Genomic DNA, 25,489 nt, shown 5'->3' on the forward strand with positions numbered 1-25,489 from the left:
GAAGGGTTGAAATCAACTAAGTTGTCTTTGCCCCACTGGAGAATTACCTGAAGATCGGCATTTAAGGAATTGGTAGCAGATTTTCGAGAAGTTGAAGCTGATTGAGCAGGACAAGGTGGAAAATGGAATGCAATGTGCTATCATCAGCAAAACTATGGATAGGATTTCCAGTCAATGGTAGAAGGTCATTAATATACAAGAGGAAAATAGTGGAGGAAAGAACTGACCCTTGGTGGACACTGGTATTAGTGGAGAAGTTAGAAGACAGAGCGCCATCTACCATCACCCTCAGTGAGCGATCAGAGAGAAAACTGGATAACCAATTACTAAAAACAGTTGGCAAACCATAAGATGGAAGCTTGTTTAGAATGACTCGAATGAGTACGATGAACATTTGTACAGAGAAATAGAGTGGGCTAGTAAATCAGAATGTCTTACAATGGGGGATTTTAACTTTCCAGATATTGACTGGAACTTGTGGGTTGGTCAGTCACGATAGTAAGACTTTTGTGGATTTATTGGACGATTGTTTTCTGCAGCAGCATGTTCGAGAGGCAACCAGAGAGTAATACTCTTGATCTGGTTATCAGCAGTGATCATTCGTGTATTAAGAATTTGCAGATAAAGGAACCACTAGGCGGCAGTGATCACAGTGTACTGATGTGGGATTTACTTAAAGGTTTAATTACCATCAGAGGTAAAGGAAAGGGTTTTTGCTTCCGTAAAGATGAGTACAGTGGTCTCAGAATGTTTTTAAATTCTGTACAGTGAGATCAACTGACGATGTTACCAACAGTAAATTCTATGTGGGAAGCATTCAAAGAATTAATCGTGGATGCTACTAAAAGTTTCATACCTATTAAGAAATATTGTTCAAGGTTTAGGCCTAAATGATTGTCTAATGAAACTCTTAACAGAGATGAAAATGCATGGGTTGCATATAAATTATCAAGCGACTCAGAAGCCTATGGCAGATATAAGCTAGTCTCAGAGGCGGATTAAGCGGCCGCGTAGGGCCCGGAATACTAAGGGGATTCGAGGAAAATTGTTTTTTTCTATACAATCTACCGTCCTATAACGCGGTATTATTTAAGCTTTTGAAGGGAATTTGAGTTTTGGCGGGATTCTAACTTTTAACTGGACATCATGGGATGAAACTAGTATAGCATAAATAGGCAAAAATTGAGTAAATATATATTTTTTTAATTATACAAAACAATCGACCCCTCCCAAAATAATTTGTTTTAAATACGGTTTATGATATGCGGAAAGAGGGTTACATATAAAATAAAAATTTGAGGTTTGTAATTTTTTTTAGTTTAAAAGCAAATTGCCCTGAAAGGCCGCTATTTTTCATAATGAGATTTTTTTTGTAAGAAAAACGATCATAATTCGGAGAAGGAGCCCCGAAATTTTTACCGCTTCCGACCCCCCACTTGGCTTGATTCGCCTCTGGCTAGTCTGTAATGAGGTCACAAACGAGGTTAGGCAGGCGAAGTCAGATTACGAGAAATCCTTGGCAAAAGATGCTAAGAAAAACAGCAAGGATTTCTTTACTTATATAAACTCTAAAAGGAAGGGCTGAATATGATTGGTCCACTTGACATCGATGGTTCGACTGTTGATGATCGTGCTCAGATAGCATATAAACTGAATGAATTATTTGCATCTACATTCACACATGGGAAATTAAGGTTTGAAAATGGCAGAAGGTTATCAAATTGTAGAAGGGTACTTAATGATTTTGTAATAACTGAAAGCAAAGTGGAGGAGAAATTGTTGAAGATAAACATAAGAAAAACACCTGGGGTGGATGGGATCTATCCAGTTATATTAAAGGAGGCAGCAAAGCAACTAAGCTAACCCTTAGCCATAATTATGAGAGCATCCTTGGACTAAGGGGAGTTTCCGACGGACTGGAGTTGTGCAAATCTTCAATCCCCCAATTCACAAAGGGGGATTGAAGGGTGACACGAGTAATTACAGACCAGTTAGTTTAACTTCTGTTCCGGGTAAAATAATGGAGTCACTGGTTAAAGATGCATTGCAGGATCATCTAGACAAGACTGCAGCAATAATTCAGACACAGCATGGGTTTGTTCAGGGAAAGTCTTGTCTGACAAATTTGATAGGATATTATGTGGTTACAAAGGAACTGGATGCAAAAAATAATTTTGATGTCATATTTTTGGATTTCAGGAAAGCTTTTGACACTATTGCGCATGGAAGACTATTGTACAAATTGCAGCAGAATAGTATTAAGGGTAAGTTGCTACAATGGATAAAAGGATGGTTAAATGGGAGGAGACAGAGGGTGGATCAATGGGTGCTGCTCTTCGTGGACTAATGTTATTAGTGAAGTCCTACAGGGTTCGGTGTTGAGTCCACTGTTCTTTTATATATTTATCAATGATATTGATGAAGGTATATCAGGCTTAATGTCGAAGTTTGCAGATGATACAAATGTTGGCAGGGTTGTTAATGACAGTAATGGCAGGGTGCTACTTCAACAGGATCTAGATAATTTGGGCAGATGGGCTAATAAATGGCAACTGAAGTTTAACCTTGACAAATGCAAAGTACTGCATATGGGTAGAAGTAACCCCAGAGAAACGTACCGACTGTGTGGTACTAGACTTAAGGTGGTAGAAAATGAAAAAGACCTGGGAGTAATTGTGCAGTCAGATATGAAGTTTTTTGAGCAATGCAGACAGGCTGCCAGGGCAGGTCATGGGGTTTTGTCAATGATATATAGGAATTTTGCTAGCAGGGAAAAGGAAGTGATTGTCCCTCTGCATAAAGAAATGGTCAGGTCAGCCCACGCCTTGAGTACTGCGTACAGGTCTGCAGGCGTCATTTTAGGAAGGATGTAAACTTGCTTGAGCGTGTACAGAGAAGGGCAACAAGATTGGTGAGGGGAATGAAGTGATCCTCTTACCAAGAGAGGCTTAAGTTCTGCAAATTGCAGGGTGGATATTAGGCACCTGCGCAGTGATCTGATTAAGGTGTATAAAGCCTTGAATAGGTTGAGCACAGTGAATTCTGATGGGATCCTTCCACTTGTTCAGATTAAACCTAAGGGGGCATAAATTCAAATTAAGAAAGAATAGATGTGCGGAAATTTGCTTTTAGCCAGCGGATGGTTAATTGCTGGAACAAACTTCCATCTGTCGTTGTGGAAGTTGATAGGTTGAATAAATTTAAGGAGGAACTGGACAGGCATTTGGAGTGAATGGTGTAATTTTTTTTTTTTTTGGCTGATGCTGCATAAGCTAATACACTTGCTTTCTTACATCACATGCCACTACTACCACCACCACCACCTCTATGCCAAACACGATCGAAAGCCTTAGAGATGTCAAGAGCAACTACTTGTGTTTCACCGAACCTTTCCATTGAATTAGTCCATAAATGGGTAACATAAGCAAGAATATCACCAGTGGATCGACACTGACGGAATCCATACTGGCGACGGAAGGTTTCTAGGTAGTTTAAGAGTTGGCGTTTAATTGATTTCTCCATTACTTTAGAAAGAATAGAAATAATTGCAATGGGACGATAATTGGATGGGAGAGATTTGTCACCCTGGCTGGATATAAGCAAATTTCCAAGAAGGAAAAGCACCTTTGGAATAAAAAAGGGAAAAAAGGCCGCAAAAATAGGAGTAAGTTCAGGAGCACGGGTTTTGAGAACAAGTGGAGAAATACCATCGGGATCTGGAGCTTTCTTAGTGTCAAGATTCGTCAAAATCCTTCTGACATCCTTTTGATGGAAGACCACAGGAGGCATTGAATGAAGCGTGTTGTGAATGGTGGGAGGTGTTTTTCCAAGATCATTAATACATGAGCTGGAAGAAAAATGGGATGCTAGCAGGTCAGCTTTATCCTTGGCTGAAGTGACAACACAACCATCTGGTTTGGACAGAGGTGGGAGCAGAGATGGGCAAAAGTTACGGCCAATAGCTTTGGCCAGAGACCAGAATGCTCGGCTACCATTAGGGCAAGAAGCAAGTTTTCTACTCTTAGCCTGTGCAAACTCTAGTTTGGACTGATTATTAACTGCTTTACAATTGTTGCGAGCTTTGGTGTAGGCAGAAAATGAAACTGAAGAAATAGAAACCAGCCAATTACGATATGCAAAATTCTTCTCTTGAACAGCCTTAGCACATTTATTGGAAAACCAGGGTTTAGATAAAGGACGATATTTTAAAGTGGAGTGTGGAATAAAGGATTCCATTCCTGCAAGAATAATTTCACTGACACGATATGAGCAAACGTTGACGTCAGAAGTTTTGAAACAGTAATCCGATCAAGGAAAAGAAGTCTCGCAGGTCATCCCATTTTGCATTCTTGTAATGCCAAACAACACGAGGTTGGGAATACCCATGAGATAAAGGATCCATTGGAGAAGAGATAATTACCAAGTTGTGATCTGAAGTGCCTAAAGGACCTGTCACTTCGACCGTGTACTTAGAAGGGTTGTTTGTGAGGAAGAGATCAAGTATATTGGCTGTATGATTAGGATTGTCCGATATTCTTGTAGGTAAATAAACAATCATTGTGCAAGGTCATTAGTAATTGCAAAAGCCTCAGCATCTCGACCAGCTGGGTCGGTGTGACTAGAAAATGGAAGCCAGCTGGAGTTGTGAACATTAAAATTACCAAGGGAAATTACTTCACAGTTAGAAAAGTTGGACTGGAGAAATTAAAGTTGCAAGGAGAGGAAGTCAAAGAGCTCCAAGTGATTAGTGGAGTTGGGAGAACGGTAGAGACAACAAATGAATTTGACCCAATCAGGTAGAGAGATTTTAAGCCAGAGAAGATCAAAGAGAGGAGATTCCAAATTGCCAAGTCTCTGACAGGGAATATCAAAACGGACATATGCACAAGTACCACCTTTGAGACGAAAGGAATCACACAGTGAATAATTTGGGCATCTGAGATGAGCAGTAGTTGAATCAACCGATAACTGAGATTCTGTCAGAAAAAGTACATGGGGTTTGGCATACTGCTAGTGGAAATGGACATCGTTGAATTAGAATTGAGACCACGTATATTTGTGAAATGAATTAGGAAGTGCTTGGAAGGTTTGGATCTTTTCGCAGATAAGTTTGCTCTATTAGTTTGACAATTCTTGGTGTATTCAATAGTAAGAAAAAGTGGTGGGACATGCTGTATGAAGTAATGAAATTTTTGGATATGGCGTACACATGGTAAGAATGTACCCAGGTCCTTGACAAAACTGGCCTCGACAATTCTCCCCGCATACACACTACTAGGACTCCCTCCAGTTACAGTTACTATCTGGCAGAGTAGAGGTAGCAAGATTATACACTAGCTGATCAGGAAGCCCTCTAGAGAGTTACCAATAAGTTCGGTCCGGTGTACTAACTAGCGGCCGGCCTGCGAACACCGTTATAGAGCTGTACCCTCGAAATGTAAGGGATAAAGATTTTTTTTAAAACTATTATTGATTAGTTAATTTTTTTTAAGTTATTTTCTCTAGTAGCTAAGAAATGACAATATTTATAAAAGAATTTTTATGCTCCATTCTTTGAAACATCTCCTCGTACTTCTCTGTCGTTGAACTACCTGAAATAAAATTTTGTCCCTATATTTTATTTCAGGTAGTTCTTTAAGTTACTCTCTCTGCTTAAAATTGTTTAGTTCATAATTGGTTCCAACTGTTCGAAAGCTGTAAATTAAAGTTTATTTTACTTTTCAATTGCGGTGTTTCTTTGATTTTTTTCGAATAGTACTAAGATGTTAGTAGCTATTATTAATACAGTGAAACTTCCCTTTAACGGGCAGCCATGGGGAACGAGAATGTGTCCGTTAGAGAGAAGTGTCCGCTAACAAGAAGTCTGAGGGAGAAAAAAAAGGAAGAAAAATCGTTAAACGTTTAATGTAATATTAAATTAAATACAGATTTTGCACAATATTTTTGTAAATAATATACATACAATTGTGCTATGCATATTATGACTTTATCTTAAGAAAAATACATACAGTAATCACTTATTTTCTTCTGCACCTTCTTCCGGCTGATAATTTTGTTTTCAACATTTGTTTGGAATGAAGAAATCATCGAAAGTCCTTCAGTATCATCTTCAGCGGCGAAAAACATTTTTAAACGATTGATTTGTATGAGCGCTTCTTCTATTTTCATCGGTGGTTCGTCGTTAATGTTCTTCGACAGAATTACCTCCTTCCATTTCTTCATCCTCATGAGGAACGTCTTGAAAAATATCGATGATAATGTCGTTGATATCTAGAGCACCATCTTCTGTAGTGAGGTTCAAATCTATATCTTTGTAGCCAGAGTCACTTGTAGCGGAAGTATTGTACATTATCAATAGATAAATAAATAAATTTTCTGTTTATACTCCGACACGACAACCAAGTCAGTAGAGTTTACAATAAATCGTCAATACAAATATTTATCGTATTTAGTAGTCACGGGCTTGAACCCCGGTCCACTCAAGGAACGCGTGCTATGCACTGTCGCTCCTGACCACTGGGCTACGTCAGGCCTCGATGTTGAAGTTCTTGTTTTTCTTGGTGCTCCACATTGCTGTTCACAACTTCAATTTTTGCGTTTGAGAAGCCAGACTTTACAAAACAGTTCACGACAGTTTGTTTTCTAATTGCGTTTACTGAAGAGGAAATACACTGAATCGCATCTAGGATGCTGAGTTTCTTTGCAAGGTCACTCGCACATGTTACATCGGTCATGTTTGCAATGAGATGTCTTAAAACACGATTTCTGTAGTGAAGTTTAAATTTTTTTTTATTATCCTTTGATGCAAGGGCTGACACACTGCAGATGTGTTTGGTGGCAGAAAAGCGATTTGAATGATACAATTCAATGTGCGGGTGAGATGCAGCATTATCCATGAAAAGAATAATTTTTTTTGTTTTGACGAATCATGTTTTGGTTAAAGTGACTTATCCATTCTCTCATGATATCTCTTGTCATCCACGCTTTTTTTATTAGATTTACAGTCAACATTTAAAAGATTCAACTTTATGCCCTTGAAACAACGAGGATTTTGTGGTTTTCCTATAACAAGAGGTTGTTCAAAGTCTCCCAGCATATTTGTACACAATAATACAGTCAAGCGTTCCTTAGAAATTTTTCCGCTCTGGCACTTTTCGTTTTTTAGACTGTTTTCAGGAAGAGCTTTAAAAAACAACCCTGTTTCGTCACAGTTGTAAATATACTTAGCTTCAAAATCACGACATAAATCTTCCAATTTGACGGTTCACTCTGTTACAAGGCCTCCATAGCCGAGTGGGCAGGAGCGGGAGTGCAGTAGCATACGCTCTTTGAATAGACCGTGGTTCAAGCCCCTGACTGCTGAATACAGTCGATCTGCCAACCCACACTGGACCAGCGTGGCAGATTATGGTCCATTTCCCTGAGTATGAATTTTTGAGGAGGCTTCCATCCTGCAGTGGGTTGATAATGGCTGCACTTTATTTTTTACTTCTGTTACAACCCCAGTATCAACAGATCCACTTACGGTTTTCCAAGAAATTTTATGCCTAGTTTTGAACTTGTCTAGCCATCCCACAGAAGCTTTGAACTCATTTACTCCCATAAATGTCGCAACCTCTAAAGCCTTTGCCCTAATAATAGGCCCATTAATGGAATTTTTTTTAGCACGTGCGCGACAAAACCACTCATACGTAACATTGTCAATTTGAAGTCCAACAGTTTTCGGGAATGATTTTTGAACCTGATCATTTACGTGTTGCCAAAATTGTTTGAGCAGTTCATTTTTTTTTCTTTAGGATGTCGCTTACCTGCGTCTTCCCGATTTCGAATTTTGCAGCGAGATTGCGAACACTATTTTTTTGCTGATCATACGCCTTAATGAGTTCGACTATCTTTTAAAGTTAAATGTTTACGAGAAAACATTGTGCACTTCACACGACACTGAACAAAACTGAAACTCAAAAGACGAAAGGCCGACCAAATTCCCCCCCCCCCATGCACACACCGAATTCATCAGAAGTTTTACACGTGCCTTAAAATTCTTGAAAAAGGGTTTAGAACCGCGACGTAAACCTTGATAAAATTCAGAGAATCGGAAATAGAAAATAAACACACGATTGAGGCAATACGTGGAAGAAACGTTCCTAGAAAAAGAGCCGTGAACTCGCCCGGTGTCCGTTATGGGGAGATCAGATTAAGTGCTAATCTAAACGAAACAGTGCAGATTGCCTGTCCGCATCCGTTACAGAGAATGTCCGCTAGATAGAAGCTGAAAACACGTTAAAACCAATAGAGGAGAGTTGGGGGAATTTGAAAATGTCCGTTGTAGAGAGATGTCCGTTAGAAGTTTCACTGTAGTTTAACAGTTACAAGATATTTCTCTGTCGATAATAATAAGGAATTACAAACGTGCAGATAAAGTTTACAAAAGACTAAAGCGTTTAGGGCATAAGCCTGTTAAAACTTTTTACCATTTCGAAAACATCGACGGCCTTTGTAGTTTCCGAAAGAGACTCACAAAATAAGAATTCTTCTTTATGGCATCAGCATGCACATAGCGAACAAAAAAAAAAAAAAGGAGCTGGCTACATTGAGAAATGTCTGTAGTCCCATCCGATTACATACTGAAGGAGAATGGCGAGGCTGGCATTTCCTCAATGACCTGCTTCAAAATATTAAAAGACATATCAACTATTCTAGAATGTATTACATCATTTGACAAGGGAACAGCTTCCAGTTTTTTTCTCTGTTTCAGTCCACAGACCAGTTCGACCATTTCCAGTGCACATGGCTTTACTAAAGTCTCTCCAATAGTGTGGGGCTTCTTTTGCTTGGCAATCCGGTAAGCAACATCATAGGATGCTTCAAGAAAAGGTTTTCGTGAAATGGCAAATCTAAGTTTTGGAAGTGTCCCTGCTTTTTCGAATTGAAATTTTTTCGCACGAAAAAAACCAGCATCTTTAGATGCATTTTCGGCATGGACAGACTTTAGATGGTCTTTCAGTTTTGCTGGCTTCATACTTCCCCTCACAAGAATTTTTTCGCACAAAAAAAAAAACAAAAAAAAACACGGCGGTATTTGAGTCCCGTCAAGTTCATTAATGCAAGTGAAACCAAATAATACTAGTTTATCACACTTCCTTTTCTTCGACATTAACTTAAATTTGGTCTGCAACAAATGTTAAATAATTAATGCAATATTAGCAACTAAGACATACGAAACTGTATGCATCGACAGACACATGGTGGGCGTGCATACACGACTGTAGCACTGCAGGGGCCTCCACCGTTGAACCGGTATACACGCACATAGCAGCGAAAAGGTAAAATTACACACTTCAACTGTTATCTAAACCGTAGGACGTGTTTGAACATACCTGGTTTACACTCGTAGCGAGCGTGTCTATTCGTGTTAAAAGTGTCCTACTAGGCGCTGATTTGCCAGATAGTTTGCCAACTACGTCGCACGATAGTCTGTCCACAGCAGGACTGCAATCAAGTGCGATCTAGCGGCAGGTCTAATAACTGCCGTAATTTCAAAGTAACGATGAGCGTAAGCGATTTTTCGAGATATGCAATAACTATAATATGATATGAAAATATGTTATTTCTATTGGCGACTACAGATACAGCTAATACAATTGTAATTTATTACATACATTCATAAGTGAAGGAAATTAATGAGTTGATTTTTTTTCCCATCCAAGCTCACGGACCCCCTGAAATCCTTCCACTGACCCCTGGTTAAGAAACCCTGGTCTAGAGGGAGAAGGAAAAAGAAAGAAGCAAGTTGTAGACAAGGGAAAGGATATAGTACAGGATTCAAATCTTTTTTTTACAATAATTCGCTTCTGGTGGAAGCTGCAGATGGCATCACTTCCGTAACGATTCTTGCACACTGGTTTTTCGTTACAATTTTTTTGGAATAACGACAGTAAAAACGTTTTAACATCAAATATATATTTAAACATCTTTGCCTTTTTTGGTCAGCGTGCTCATCCCCGACCAAAGACAAAACATTTAATTTTTTTTTCTACCAGAAAGGCAGTGATGCATTTTTTATTTATTTATTTATTATTTTTTTTAATATTGATAGCCTCTAGCATAGAGTTGGCATGTCTGTAAGGCTGTAAACTATCACTACTATAGTTCGTTCACAAACAAATTTTCACGATATGCACATAAGTCTTCAGTTCCATGTCTTTCATTCAACTTGAATTTAGATCTTAAGTTTCCAGTTTCGAATTCGAAACTGGAAATTTTTTTTTTTTTAGTTAATTCAAATTTTAATCTCAGGTGGGGTTTGACTGTCAACCGTCATGACTAGAGCATCCTAGGCTTGAGATCTGTTGCCTCGACGTCTGGAAATCAGGCAGTCATTACAAGCTCATGCCACCTAAAGGTCGGCTGACATCCGATGAATATCTTTCGGTCTTATCGGACCAACTGCTTACTGCAATGTTTCATTATCAGTACGGCAACAGATTCTTTCAAGATGACAACGTAACAATCCAAAGTAATTTTTTTTTTTTTAACTTATTTCCCTTCATTGTGCCGTCTCTCTAAAATACTTAATCGCAGGGTAAAAGAATGCTCCGATGGCAATAAAATTATGCAACCAGTGACATCGAAGTAAGCCATGCCTTTTTTAATGACTGCAGGTGGTCAAACTCCCTGTTCAGCAAGGATAGGCGTTGAGCTATACAGTAATTGGAAACAAAAGATTTTTTTCTGCTCAGGAAATAAAAATACTTTTATCACTGGAAAAAGCAAAATAATGCGCTCCTATATTCCAATATATTTGAGCACATTCACGCAACGTTAAGGATACACTATATTTACAGAAAAAACATGTTCCAAAAGCAATACATTTTTCAATTTGAGTTTAAAATGAATAATATACTTTTAATTCAAAAAACATATTCATTCATCTTTAATCAAATTAAAAAAATCTACAAGAATAAAAAAAGCAGCATTTTAGTAAGATTAAAGTCATTTGTCGACAATATGATTCCAGTTCCGGAAATATCTTTACTCAACATCCTCTTCACGGAACAGCTCTTTGCGATTCACCTTGATATCGCTAAGAGAGAAAAAAAAAAAGCTATTTTACTTGTGTTTCATTATTGAATGTTCGTTTGGTCTGCGATTTGTATAGGTAACCTATTTAAAGATCTCCTTACTGAATACAACAGCAATGATTTTCGTTAAACACAGTATACTTTCCATCCCGAGAAACGGCAGCTTGATTTTTTTTAAGTGATAGTTTTAAAAGATAATGATAAGGAGATATTTTTTCTGTTGTTTATTTGAAGGATTAAGCATGTTTTTATCGAAAGTTCTGATGACACGTCCAAATTGAAAAAAATGTTTTCATAAATGTGCAGAACTCTTTTCCAGCCTCAGTTTAATTGTAAAGAAAAAAATTACATTCAACCTGAAAACACTAGGTGACTTGAAACCAGATGCGTTTTTCGACTCAATGCCCCCTTATCTGTAATGGCTTGTGCTGCATAACTCGCACTGTAAAACCTAACACCTTCGTATGCTAGAGCATGGTAACTTGCATTCAGTTCTGCAAATAAAAGTGTAAACGTAGCAATTATGGGACGTAGTAAAGACAGAATTTATGATTGTGGGAACTCATACCTAGGTCGTTTCCATTTTCGAAAATGCCATGTCTTTTCGATTGTTCACTGCCCAGTGTAGATCCAGTGTACAAAGAATGGTATCAACCCGGTCAAACCACCTCCTGCCGTCAGAACTGTAAAGGATTACGCAAGCTAGACGTTCATAGTGAGTGAAGGATACAACAGACTGTACGGGAACAGCAGAGGGTTGTGAACCCTCTGCTGTTCCCGTACAATTTCTTGCATTCCTCATTGTATTGCGATGTCAACAGACTGTACGGGAACAGCAGAACATCCACACCACAGCATCCACCGACAGCGGATGCTGTGGAACCCCCAAGGAGATAAGGAGATGTTTAAATAGGTTACCTATACAAATCGCAGACTAAACGAGCATTCAATAATGAAACTTAAATGAAAAGTAAAATAGACGATTCAAGGTGAATCGTCTGAGGGTTTGATACCTCATCATTTGGAACATTGTTCTTGCATTCACCATATTGTATTGATGCCAACGGTCGCAAAATTACCCTCTGCTGTTCCCGTACAGGGGGTTGTATCTTTCTTCATGCTGTTACATCAGGTGAGGGGTACAAAACTCAACTTTATTTAGGTTAGTGTATATATATGTTAAGTTTTTAAAAAAACTACTAATTTCAATAAAAATTATACTTTTGCAAATTTTATCTGTGCATTTGTGATTCCTTAGTATTATTATGATTAAGAGAGAAAAATAAGTTATAATTGTTAAACTATTGAGAATAGCTAGTAATGTCTTAGTACTTTTTGGGGGAGGGGGGAAACACACAATCAAAGCAAGACTGCAATTGAAACGTAACAAAACTTATTTACAGCTTTCAAACAGTTGGAGCCAATGATGAACTTCACAATTTTAATTTCAGGTATTAGCAGCAGACAGGAACTTTAACAATATTCACATGCGTATGGGAAAAAAATAAAATAAAATACGGACAAATATTTTCAGGTCGTTCCGACAACGGAGAAGTACCAGCGAGATGTTTCAAAGAAACATCTCGCTGGTACTTCTTATTGTCAATGATATACAGGAATTTTTCCAGCAGGGATAAGGAGGTGATTATTCCATTGTATAAGGCAATGGTCAGGCCACACCTAGAGTACTGTATACAGGTCTGGAGGCCTCATTTCAAGAAGGATGTAGAGCTGCTGGAACGAGTACAGAGAAGGGCAACAAGATTAGTGAATGGAACAAAGGGGTGCTCTTACGAAGAAAGGCTTAAGTTTTGCAAATTACAGTGTCTGGAGACTAGGCACCAGCGAGGTGATCTGATAGAGGTGTATAAAGCCTTGAATGGTTTAAGCATGCTCAATGCTGATGGGATTCTTCCTCTAGCTCAGAAAAATCACCTGAGAGGGCATAAATTCAAATTGAGGAAAGACAGATGTAGGATAGACGTGCGGAAATTTGCCTTTAGCCAGCGGGTGGTTGGTTGGTGGAACAGACTTCCATCCCTTGTGGTGGAGGTTGATAGCCTAAATAAGTTTAAGGCTCAGCTGGACAGGTATTTTGAACGAACAGAGGGGTGAAGTGGAAGTGGGTTTTTTTTTTTTTTTTTTTTTGGCTGATGCTGCATAAGCTTGCTTTCTTGCATCAAATGCCTCTACTAATGCTAAGAATGGAGCACAAATTCTTTTGTATCCGCCATTTCGTAGCTAGTAGAGAAAATAATTTTTTTTTTAATTTACAACTAACGAACAACAGTTTTAAATCTTAAAAAAAAAAAAAAAAATTTGGGAAATTACTTTTAAGAAGGAAAATCACTATATTTGAAATATCAACATAGGAAAAAACAAAATTCATAAACTTTATATCTCTTGCAATCTCTAGCAAAATACGCAAGAGACAGTTAAATATAAAGAGACATTTGTTGTATAGCGTTATTGGCAGTTCCTGTTATTTCAGGTTTGAATAAGGTGCAAAAATTCAGACAGATTCTGCATGTATGTCATAGTGCTCTTTCCTTATGTGTAGCATATTTTAAAGTTCGGAAGGTCTGTATTTACTGTTGTGACTTTGCTTTGCCTTTCCTATTTCTCCAGCATTAAGGAAATGTTGTTTCGCATGGAGTTCTAACGCTGTTTGCTGATGCGAATCCGTTTAGATATCCTTAATAGTTGTGATAGGAGAGGCCAAGGCCAAGATGTGCCCTCCTGCAGTTCATTTGTAAAAAGCGTATTAGCACATTTATGCCAGTTAAGTGGGTATGGAGATTTATCTGAAGGACGAAAATAGTTCTGCAAAACTGACTATTTCCTTGATGGTACTTTGTGGGAGGACTGTAGGTTTAAAGAGGTCGGAAGGTGCAAAACCATCAGCAACCTGAAAATGAATTTCTCTCTCTCTCTCGCTCTCTCTCTCCTACATACCTTTTCACGTTAATGAAGAAAATGGTCAAGTTTTTTACTCGCGCGACCTGCTTTTTCAGCAGAATTATTCCCTTGCTATATTCTTGACATTGTTGAAGGATTGATGCGGTTCTAGAATAGTTTGTTATTTGGTTTTTAGTTATTAATATTGCTCCGGGCATATGCGGTGGTCATTCCCTGACCTCTCCGCATCCTCCGTATTTGGTGGTCACGAGCTGGAACTCCGGTCTAATCAAGATGTTATTTGGTTTTTAGGAGCCTTAAGCAACTAAGGCCATATTGCTCCGGGGATATGCGGTGGTCATTCACTCACCTTTCCGCATCCTCCGTATTTGATGGTCACGGGCTCGAACCACGGTCTAATTAAGAGGTGTGTGCTACGCACTGCTGCTTCTGCCCACCTGGCTACGGAGGCGCCGAATAGAGTTAGAATAGCTACTGTTGGTGAGGCAATCTATATGAATTATGGCAGGCGATAAGGAAAGACTACAAACATTATCAAGGCAAGCTAGGCTGCATACAGCTCAAAAGATAGTGAAAGTGTCAATGAAAGCAGGAAAGGTCGCCACATGATTGTTTGTTTTGCATGATTTATGTATATATCTGTATAAGAGTATTTATGCGTATTAACCGCTGGCCGTGAAATGTGTATTTATTTTCTTTGTAATAAAGAAAATTAATATTCCGGAATGTGAAAGCCATGCACATGTAGGAAACTACGCGCTGGCAGTTAAATCCCACAGGCGTATAGCGCAGCCCCAGGCAGATGGGGTGTTTTTTAGAGAATGAAGCCAAGCGACATGTAATTAATCTTCAAGTTTACATGTAAGAGAAACTGTATGAGTTGCTAATTTATCTAATTTGCGGCTTGCTGTTTTTCTAGTGTAAAAAATTGTCAAATGGGATATCTCATATCGTTATCGTACGCATCTATGAAACAAATAATACTTTCCAACTGCTGTTATCCTTACACATGGAAATGCGTAAAGTGTGCTTTACAATTCACTTAATTATCACTATTAACAATTTATACTTTTTAAAGAGCATAAACGCTACACTCGTGCACAGTTAATGGCACTGAATTTGATAAATGAAGTGAAGAATTCTGATGTTAAAATTCTCTAGATTTTCTTCCAAGATAGCACAGCCATTATGCCAGCTACATTAATTAAAATACAATTTTTACAATTTCTTGTGTATAGTGAAGTTAAGGTGGGGGAGGGAAGTAAGAATGTTGGGGGACTGGCTATTTAGCTGCGCTGCACCCGTCCTGCCGCGATTGAGGAGGCAGACATTGCAGGAGGCCAACCCTTAAATTTTATGGAATAGTAGGAGGTGTTTTTTTTTTTTTTTTTTTTTTATGTAAACCCCAAACACGAGAGGTATTAGAACCTATAGTACTTAGTACCGTGCTTGGGTTCGAGGTTCAAAAGACGAAAGATATTTGTTCACATTGGACTTAACTTCTGTAGACTAATTTTCAGGAAATAGCTATGAAGGAAAGTTGTTATGGAAAACGGCAGTTGAATGAATAAATGAGGAAGATGAAGTTGGTTCTGCGAGTTTGAAGTTGGACAGTAAATGGATGTTGGCTGGTGGCGGCACGTGTTCGGACTGTTTTGAAAGAGAGAGCGGGAATTATAGAAGCCAATTCAGAAGAACAGTGCCCATGGAAGTATCTGTAGAAGAAGCATGCAGCAGAAACAGTACTTCTATGAGACAGCGAGTGGAGAGACTCTGTTAGAGATGAATCATTAATTAACCTAACTGCCCTCTTCTGAATGGAAGCAAGAAGCCTGAGAGAGGTTTTGGGGGCACCACCCAAGTTGTGAGAACAATATTCCATGGCAGGGCGGATTTGCGATTTATGCAGAGTGAGCAGTTGTTTGGAAGAAAAGTAACGCCGAGAGCGAAAGAGAAAAAAAAAAAAAGTTTTTTAGATGCAGAAGAAGCAATATTTGTAATGTGCTTGTGCCAAGAGAGATTAGAAGTCATGGTAATCCCCAAAAGAGATATCATTTTGCCTAGAAATTGAAGTGTCACTAAAGATAAGCATAGGAGCAGAGGAATCCTTTTTGCAAAATATAAGAGAAGACTGAGTTTTAGAAGGGTTGAAATCAACTAAGTTGTCTTTGCCCCACTGGAGAATTACCTGAAGATCGGCATTTAAGGAATTGGTAGCAGAGTTTCGCGAAGTTGAAGCTGATTTGTCACCCTTTTTAGGAACTGGCTGGATATGAGAAAATATCCAAGCAGAAGAAAAACACCTTTGGAATAAGAAAGTGAAAAAAGGCGGCAAAGAACAAGGTTTCTCAAAATGGAAAGTGGAATGCAATGTGCTATCATCGGCAAAACTATGGATAGGATTTCCAGTCAATGGAAGAAGGTCATAAATATACAAGAAGAGTGGGGGAAAGAACTGAACCTTGGGGGACACCGGCATTAGTGAAGTTAAAAGACAGAGAGCCATCTACCATCACCCTCAGTGAGCGATCAGAGAGAAAACTGGATAACCAATTACTAAAAACAGTTGGCAAACCAGAAGATGGAAGCTTTTTTAGAAGACCTTTATGCCAAACACGATTTAAAGTCTTTGAGATGTCAAGAGCAACTACATGTGTTTCACCGAACCTTTCCATTGAATTGTCCATAAATGGGTAACATAAGTCAGAATATCACCAGTGGATCGACACTGACGGAATACATACTGGCGATCGTTGATCAGACGGAAGGTTTCTAGGTAGTTTGAGTTGGCGGTTAATTGATTTCTCCCTTATTTTAGAAAGAGTAGAAGTAGTTGCAATGGGTTTGTTATTATTATTTGGTTTTTAAGAGCATTAGCAACTAAGGCCATATTGCTCCGGGATATGCGGTGGTCATTCCCTGACCTTTCCGCATCCTCCGTATCTGGTGGTGACGGGCTCGAACCCCGGTCTAATCAAAAAGCGTGGGTTACGCACTGCTGCTCTTTCCCACCTGGCTACAGACGCGCCAATTGCAATGGGACAATAATAGGATGGGAGGGATTTGTCACCCTTTTTAGGAACTGGCTGGATATGAGCAAATTTCCAAGCAGAAGGAAAAACACCTTTGGAATAAGAAAGTGAAAAAAGGCGGCAAAGAATAGGAGTAAGTTCAGGAGCACAGGTTTTGAGAAAAAGTGGAGAAATACCATCGGACTTTGGAGCTTTTTTGGCATCAAGATTCGTCAAAATCCTTCTGACATCTTTTTGACGGAAGACCACAGGAGACATTGAAGGGAGTGTGTTGGGAATAGTGGGAGGTGTTTTAAGAAGATCATTAATACACGAGGTGGAAGAAAAATGGGATGCTAGCAGGTCAGCTTTATGCTTGGCTGAAGTGACAACGGAACCATCTGGTTTGGACAGAGGTGGGAGCAGAGATGGGCAAAAGTTACGGCCAATAACTTTGGCAAGAGACCAGAATGCACGGCTAACATTAGGGCAAGAAGCAAGTTTTCTACTCTTAGCCTGTTCGAACTTCAATTTGGACTGATTAACAATTGTTGCGAGCTTTGGTGTAGGCAGAAAATGAAACCGAAGAATCAGAAACAAGCCAATTACGATCTGCAACATTCTTCTCTTGAATAGTCTTAGCGCATTTATTGGAAAACCAAGGTTTAGATAAAGGACGAGATTTTAAAGTGGAGTGTGGGATAAAGGATTCCATTCCTGCAAGAATAATTTCACTGACACGATCTGAGCAAACGTTGACATCAGAAGTTTTGATACAGTAATCCGACCAGGGAAAGGAAGGAAAGAAATCTCGCAAGTCATCCCATTTTGCATTCTTGTAATGCCAAACAACACGAGGTTGGGAATAGCCATGAGATAAAGGCTCCATTGGAGTAGAGACAATCACCGAGTTGTGATTTGAAGTGCCTAAAGGACCTCTAACTTCGATCGTGTACTTAGAAGGGATGTTTGTGAGAAAAAGATCAAGCGTATTGGCTGTATGATTAGGATTGTCCCGGATTCTTGTAGGCAAATGAACAATCTGTGCAAGGTCATTAGTAATTGCAAAAGCCTCAGCATCTTGACCAGCTGGATCGGTATGACTATAAAACGGAAGCCAGCTGGAGTTGTGAACATTAAAATGACCAAGGAAAATTACGTCGCTGTTAGGAAAGTTGGACTGGAGAAAGTCAAATTACAAAGAGAGAAAGACAAAGAGCTCCAACTGATTAGTGGAGTTGGGAGAACGGTAGAAACAATAGATGAATTTGACACAATGAGGTAGAGAGATTTTTAGCCAGAGACGATCAAAGAGAGGAGATTCCAAATTGCCAAGTCTCTGACAGGAAATATCAGAACGGACATATGCACAAGTACCACCTTCGAGGCGAAAGGAATCATACAGCAAATAATTTGGGAATCTGGGATGAGCAGTAGTTGAATCAACCGATAACTGAGATTCTGTCAGAAAAAGTACATGGGGTTTGGCAGACTGCAAGTGGAAATGGACATCGTTGAGATTAGAATTGAGACCACGTATATTTGTGAAATGAATTAGGAAGTGCTTGGGAGGTTTTTTTCTTTTCGCAGATAAGCTTGCTCTATTAGTTTTACAATTCATGGTGTATTCAATAGTAAGAAAAAGTGAGTGGGACATGCTGTACACATGGTAAGAATATACCCAGATCACTGACATAACGTTGCCTCGACAATGCTTCCCGCATACACACTACTCTGACTCTCTCCAGTCACTATCTGGCAGAGTAGATGTAGCAAGATTATACACTAGCTGATCCGGAAGCCTCCTAGAGAGTTACCAATAGGTTCGGTCCGGTGTACTAACTAGCGGCCGGCCTGCGAACACCGTTTTAGAGCTGTACCCTCGAAATGTAAAGAATATTGGATCTCGCCACGATGTTCATCATAACCTCAAAAGTCAATCATACTGCATGATGAAAGAGATAGGGATGGGTTGACTGGAACTTAGCTCTAGAGACTAAACATGGGTTCCACCACTTCAAGCCTCCAATAAGCAAAGTTGTGGTATTGCACCGGTTGATGAGTCATCTACCACCTAGTACTGCCTGGTAACAGAGGGGCGGCGTTCCTCCATGTGATTTGGAAGCCACACCTCGACCCCTGCTTACGTTGGTTCACACCTGTGTGGTCACCGACCGTGTACTTGTGCATGTAGGTTATACCCAGGATTACTAACAGTTCCACCATCGTGAAGGTGTAAGCAGAGGATTTGGCTGTCAGAGACCGTCCGGACCTCACCGAATTTGAGTCCACTTGACTTGAGTGTCACCCGAATATCAGTTCCATCAGCGTTTTAGACTCCCAGGTAGCAAGTACAGCATATCTGAGAGAATGTCTGTGACAACCTCAAGGACCAAGGAGTAGTGGAGAGAACAAGATAGTAGGAACAAATAATTTAAGTCAGTGGTTTTCAACCGAGGTGCCGCAATAACATTCCAGGGGTGCCACGTAATTTGAGTTTAAGTTACTTAAACTTATTATTTTTAAATTTATATGGTTATTTCATTATAAAAAGGTGTACAATATCTTTTACTTTTGTGGTGATCTGTAATTGATGTTTACTTAGTACCTCTATATAAAGAATAAAATTATATAATTTGTATTATGAAATGTAATTTTTATAATTATATTATTGTAATAAAATCATAACGTTTTTTAATACACACAGAGAGAGAGAGAGAGAGAGAGAGAGAGAGAGAGAGAGAGAGACACACACAGACGGATTTAACAGGCAGAAATTTGAGTCGGGGTGCCGCAAAATAAAATTACTTAGGGGGTGCCGTTATTAAAAAAGAAATGTTGAAAACTACTGATTTAAGTAAAGGAATACCTCCCTTAAACACTTCTCACTTAATGTTTTCAAAGTTACCACTTTGAAGAATCGTATCCAGACCTCTGTTAACGTTGTTGTCCCTACTATTTCGAAATACCGTGGTTTCTGGAGAAGGAGACTAAATGCTATTTTCCACGTGAGGCATACGAATAAATATTAAAGAAATAAAACTTTAATGTGAATCTCCCATTTCCTTGTAGACAAGGTTTATATACATTAAATCGAGGCATGCAACGTATGAAATTCGTGCACATTTAAAAACCAGTGAAGTTCGTTTACAGTTATACCTCTTGTATTGTAATTCACTCATGTGAGTTCGTTGTTGATCGGAGAGCTCCGTGAAACTCGTCTGCATATCCATTTATTTCGCTAATTGTTTTATCGTACTGTTGGCAAGTAAACATTCTCTTCTGGGAAGAACTTCAAAAGGTTGCTCAAAAACAAAGTTAAACAGCTACTTAAATTTAAACAATTTTATAATTTCATCCTAATACATTTTAAATTGATTAATTAATCTATGAACCACATATAGTTAAACCTAAATGGATTTTAAGAAATTCACCGTAGGTTTCAATATGCATTTTCAAACATTTCAATACCTACTTTAGAGGATCGTTAAACTTCACACTAGCTGCACAGTGAAAGACGACGGAAACTTCAGTTGTAAGGATTTCTTCATCTGACCGACTGATATTCATTTCCGGAAGCGTAACATCCCCCGCTATTGGAATTACTTTGGCTAAAGCACTTTCTGCTTCCTCCTTTACTTTATCGAACACCTGACAAATTCAAATATTATTTATTTATTTATTTATTTTTGGTCTTGGGGGAAAAAAAAATATTACAACTGTGTGAAGTTGTTAAAAAGTTTATTCAGAGAATTCAATACAAGCCGTTTTCGCTTTGAGTTGGCAAGAACCAATTCGTAGAGAGTTAGTTTTGTTTTTTTATTATTTTTTTTTTCTTGTTTAGGGAAACATGTATCAGATACCCATAACATTTAGGCATTCATTTATACATGCATCATCGGGATAATGAGAGAATATAATCAAAGAGAATAGAAACATGAATTAGTATGGAAGAAGTGTCTCAAGATAATCAAAATATTCTTGTATCTGCAATTCTGCCAAGATATGACAGGAAAAATTCATGATGAAAGCCTTGTCGATTACATAGTGAGGCACTCTCGATTTATGAGAAAAATTTCTCAATATGATTGGCCTTAGTTGTAGGCGGAATTTGTAAAAACGCTATTCATGTAAACAGTGGGATGCAAGTGTGTTTACTAATGCCATTAAAGAGGCATTAATGGTTCAGGTAAATCGCTAATTAATTCCGCGGATTAGCAAAGTCCGAACACGATCAATTTTGTCATGGCATAGGACAAAATTATACTTACATCCTCTGAGAGGGCGTGTGTGTGCAACCATTAACATCCACCAGCAGTCTAGAACTACATGGGAAAAACTCATCTAGAAGGGGTTATATCAAGGCTCTCAAAAACAGTAAAGCAAAAAATTTAATATGCTTATACAGTAATGCCAGGAGTAATGCCCTCAGGTGAGTAATCTGAGCACGAAGAAGAATCCCATCAGCATTGAGCTTGCTCAAACCATTCAAAACCTTATACACTTCAATGAGATCGCCTCGCAGGTGCCCAAGTTTCCAGAAGCTGCAATTTGCAGAACTTAAGCCTTTATTGGTAAGAGCAACCCTTTGTTCCACTCACCAAGCTCGTTGCACATCTCTGTACTTGTTCCAGCAGTAAATTAAATGAATCTGAACTTTTAATCAATTCAATTAATGCTGATGTAGTTAGGCTTACGGAAGATGAGTTTCTTTCCGTTAAATATCGTGTGCTTAGGAAAGATGGAAGCGCACGGAGGGACGGGTTAGTGATCCTTCTGATTAAAAGCTTCTCATTATAGGAGAATTCATCCTACCTATTACGGACTGGAACACATGCAAATGTACTGGAATACACTATATTGTATCAGGTTTTTTTTTTTTTAACAAACTGGATAATTACTGTTTACTTAGTTTGCACTAACATTTCAAGTGTCTATAATAAGATTGATCTGGTTCTGACCAAGGAGCCAAACTATATCAGAAACTACAGTGAGCAAACTAATAGCAAGCAGTAACCCTGATATTCATACCTTTCTTTATATAAAAGTGGATTTATATAAAAATAAAGCTGTAGTGAAAGGCGAGATTTGGTTGGTTTTTTTGGTTTTTTTTTTTTAGGAGCATTAGCAACTAAGGCCATATTGCTCCGGGATATGCGGTGGTCATTTCCTGACCTTTCCGCATCCTCCGTATTTGGTAGTGACGGGGTTCGAACCCCGGTCTAATCAAGAAAGGCGAGAGCTTCAGTTTCAAGAGAGAAGACTACAAATAGAATCCGATATTTCCTAGGTTCGATTAACTATAGACTGCTGTATGGTCGGATACGAAGCGAACTCATTCTGTAATAATAATAAAAACGAGTGTAAAATCGCAATTTGTCCGTTTCCAAAATATAACAATCCAGTTCCGCATTGAACCGTGTCAGACTACCTGAACTACCTTGGGACTTAGCTCATTCAAATAAGCAACAACACGCTGCAGAATTGCCGCACTGATCCAATTTGTACAGCACTTATGTGCAACATTATCGGAGGCTTTTCTGATGTCGGCATTATTTTTTGCATCAAATTCCTTTGTCCCTGCAACTTAGCATTAGCAGAAGCATACTATGCAAGAAAGCAAGCTTTAGCATCAACCAAACAAAAAAAACATCCTTCCCATTTCACCCATCCATTCATTCCAAATGCTTTTCCAGTTCTGCCGTAAACTTAAATAAGTTTTCGACCTCCACTGACATAGATGGAAGTTTGTTCCAACTATCAACTACTCACTGGCTAAAGACTAATTTCCGCACACCTATTCTACAATTGTCTTTCCTCAATTTGAAATAATGTGCCCTCAGGTGAGTAATCTGAGCATAAGGAAGAATCCCATCAGCATTGAGCTTGCTCAAACCATTCAAAGCCTTATGCACCTCAATGAGATCGCCTCGCAGGTGCCTAATCTCGAGAAGCTGCAATTCGCAGAACTTACCTTTCTTGGTAAGAGCAACTTTTTTCCACTCACCAAACTCGTTGCCCTTCTCTGTACTTGTTCCAGCAGATCTACATCTTTTCTAAAATGAGGCCTCCAGATCTGTATGCAGTACTCAAGGTGTAGCCTGGCCATTGTCTTATACAAGGGGACAATCACCTCCTTACCCCTGCTAGCAAAATTTCTGTATATCATTGACAAGACACCATGAGCTACTTTTGCAGCCTGCTTGCACTGCCCAAAAAACTTCATATGACTGCACAATTACCCCCAGGTCCTTTTCATTCTCTACTACGCTGAGTGTAGTACCACACGGTTGGTATTTTACTCTGGGGTTACTGCTACCATATGCAGTACTTTACATTTGTCAATGTTAAACTTCAGTCACCACTTCAAGCCCATCTGCTCAATTTTCTAGATCCTGTTGCAGTAATATACTATCATTAGTGTCATTAACAACCCTGCCAACCTTAGTATCGTCTGCAAACGTAGACATTAACCCTGATATACCTCCATCAATGTCATTGATAAATACAGAAAACAACACTGGGCCAAACACCGAACCCTGTGGGATTCCGCGGAGAGCAGTGTCCATTGTTTATCACTGTCTTCTCCCACTCGACCGTCCTTTTATCCATTGCAGCAACTTATCCTTAATGCCATACTGTTCCAATTTGTACAGTAGTCTTCCGTGTGCAACACAGTATCCAGTTGGGTTGGTCAGACAATATCTCCTCTTGGCAGACCAGTAGTGTGATTCAAGTATGGCTGCCCTCGCCTCTGGATGGTCCTACATTGCTTCTTTGACCAGTTGCTCAGTTGTTTTCCCCTGAAGCAAGGGCCTTTTGTGGGTTGGGGTGCATTCGCATCATCTCCGGTCCACGGGGTCCACTCCTGGATCTCAGGGTACTCTCAATTATTTCCTAAGGGTTTGTGCTTGCCCTTTTGCTTCCTCCGTAATATAATTGGATAGATTATATTAAGGGAAGTTTTAACCCTCCACCATTATAAGCATGGCTTCATATCAGATTATTAGCACCTTCTGTGTCCAAAGCCACAAGTTGGTCGGAGCATTCACTGCTACAAGCAGCAAGTACTAGAGCATAAAAATGCTTCATTCAGTCATCCTTTATTTTTACAAAATTAAGTTTAACAAAATTAAATTACAAAAGTTGTTGAATGCAATATTTTTCATGCATATTTCTGTGTGTATTTGACTAAGAAAAAATATTTCGAGTATCCGTTGACAGCTATATTATAAGAGTCTCACTAACAGATAACTACACGAGTTTTTTTACATTGTATTTCTGTGTGCATAGGACTAGGTAAAATAATTTCAAGCAAAAATCAGTACTAGTTACACTTAAGTGTGTCACTTTAGTGCATAAACATGTGATTCATTTCTAATTATGAATTTTAATAAAAGCATTAAAACATTTAATGTATGAATATACTATTTTATCATTATAATGATTGTACGGTTATTATCTCCTGGGAAAAAATTCAATAGGAAATATTCATAAATGCCAGCATTTATCCTTATATACGAAGTTAAAGCTTGTAATCAGTTTCTACACACACACACACACACACACACACCAATTAAAAATCTTCAGAAATAAATCTCTTCACCGAATTTGACTGTACCGGGAGATTTGTATCTGATTTCTCGCTTTGAATTTACTTGACCTTTGTATGAGAAGGTTGCTTATTATGAAATTTACCTTCCTTGGTGTAATTTTTTGGAGAACAGGAAAGAAACTCAATAAGGCAGAGTTTTCATACATATAATTTAATAAAACGAATTATAAATCGAAAAACAAACCAGCTGGAGAAAACAGAAGACTTTCCATTGCCTGCCACTCGGAAGAATTTCAGTGGACTGAAATGGACACAAGTTGGACAAATTTTCTTTGTGGAAAGTTAACACAAAACTGCTTTGAAAGCAGTAATGCGTATCGCTTATTTTTGAATTCTAGTTCTTTGAGATACTTACCAGTTCGCATAACTTGTTTATTTATATATACGGTTAAGAAACAAGCCAAGGCCGACAGTTTTTTGTCCTTTAAACTTACCTGTTCGTTGAGCAAGTCTTGCAGCCTCTGCCGATGATCTCTGTCTTCCTTCGATCTCATAAGTACATAGATATTTTTGATTCCATCACATGATCTCAGAAACTTTTCGAGAAGAACCTGAAGTATAAAGATACTTTGAACTAGGAAGTACGGTAGTTCATTGTACATTTTAAAAATATATATTTGATATACTGATAACTCAAACGAAAATGTTTTAGCCTCTGGTAATATATTCCCTTCGCAGACTGCGAAAAACAAAAAGTTCTCCGTTCATATTAAATTTTCTGTTTATACTCCAGCACGACAACCAAGTCAGCAGAGTTTACAATAAATCGTCAATACAAATATTTATCGTATTTAGTAGTCACGGGCGTGAACCCCGGTCCACTCAAGGAACACGTGCTATGCTCTCTCAATCTAACCACTCGG

The 25,489-nt window shown here is 38.7% G+C and overlaps 1 protein-coding gene across 2 annotated transcripts in view; it reads right to left on the reverse strand.

Moving 5' to 3' along the window:
* LOC150077386 (fatty acyl-CoA reductase 1-like) overlaps nt 1-25,489 on the reverse strand; it is a 292,403-nt gene that overhangs the window by 174,565 nt on the left and 92,349 nt on the right. For both annotated transcript variants that reach the window (XM_090386667.1, XM_090386666.1), the window contains exons 4-5: nt 25,061-25,177; nt 20,487-20,662 (exon numbers count right to left, since the gene is read on the reverse strand). In XM_090386667.1, the coding sequence (XP_090242793.1) occupies nt 20,487-20,662; nt 25,061-25,177 (293 nt within the window). The remainder of the gene's footprint in view (nt 1-20,486; nt 20,663-25,060; nt 25,178-25,489) is intronic.

This window comes from Mastigoproctus giganteus, chromosome 12 (genome assembly GCF_048544385.1).
Source record: "Mastigoproctus giganteus isolate SK-2022 chromosome 12, ASM4854438v1, whole genome shotgun sequence".
Taxonomy (NCBI): Eukaryota; Metazoa; Arthropoda; class Arachnida; order Uropygi; family Thelyphonidae; genus Mastigoproctus; species Mastigoproctus giganteus.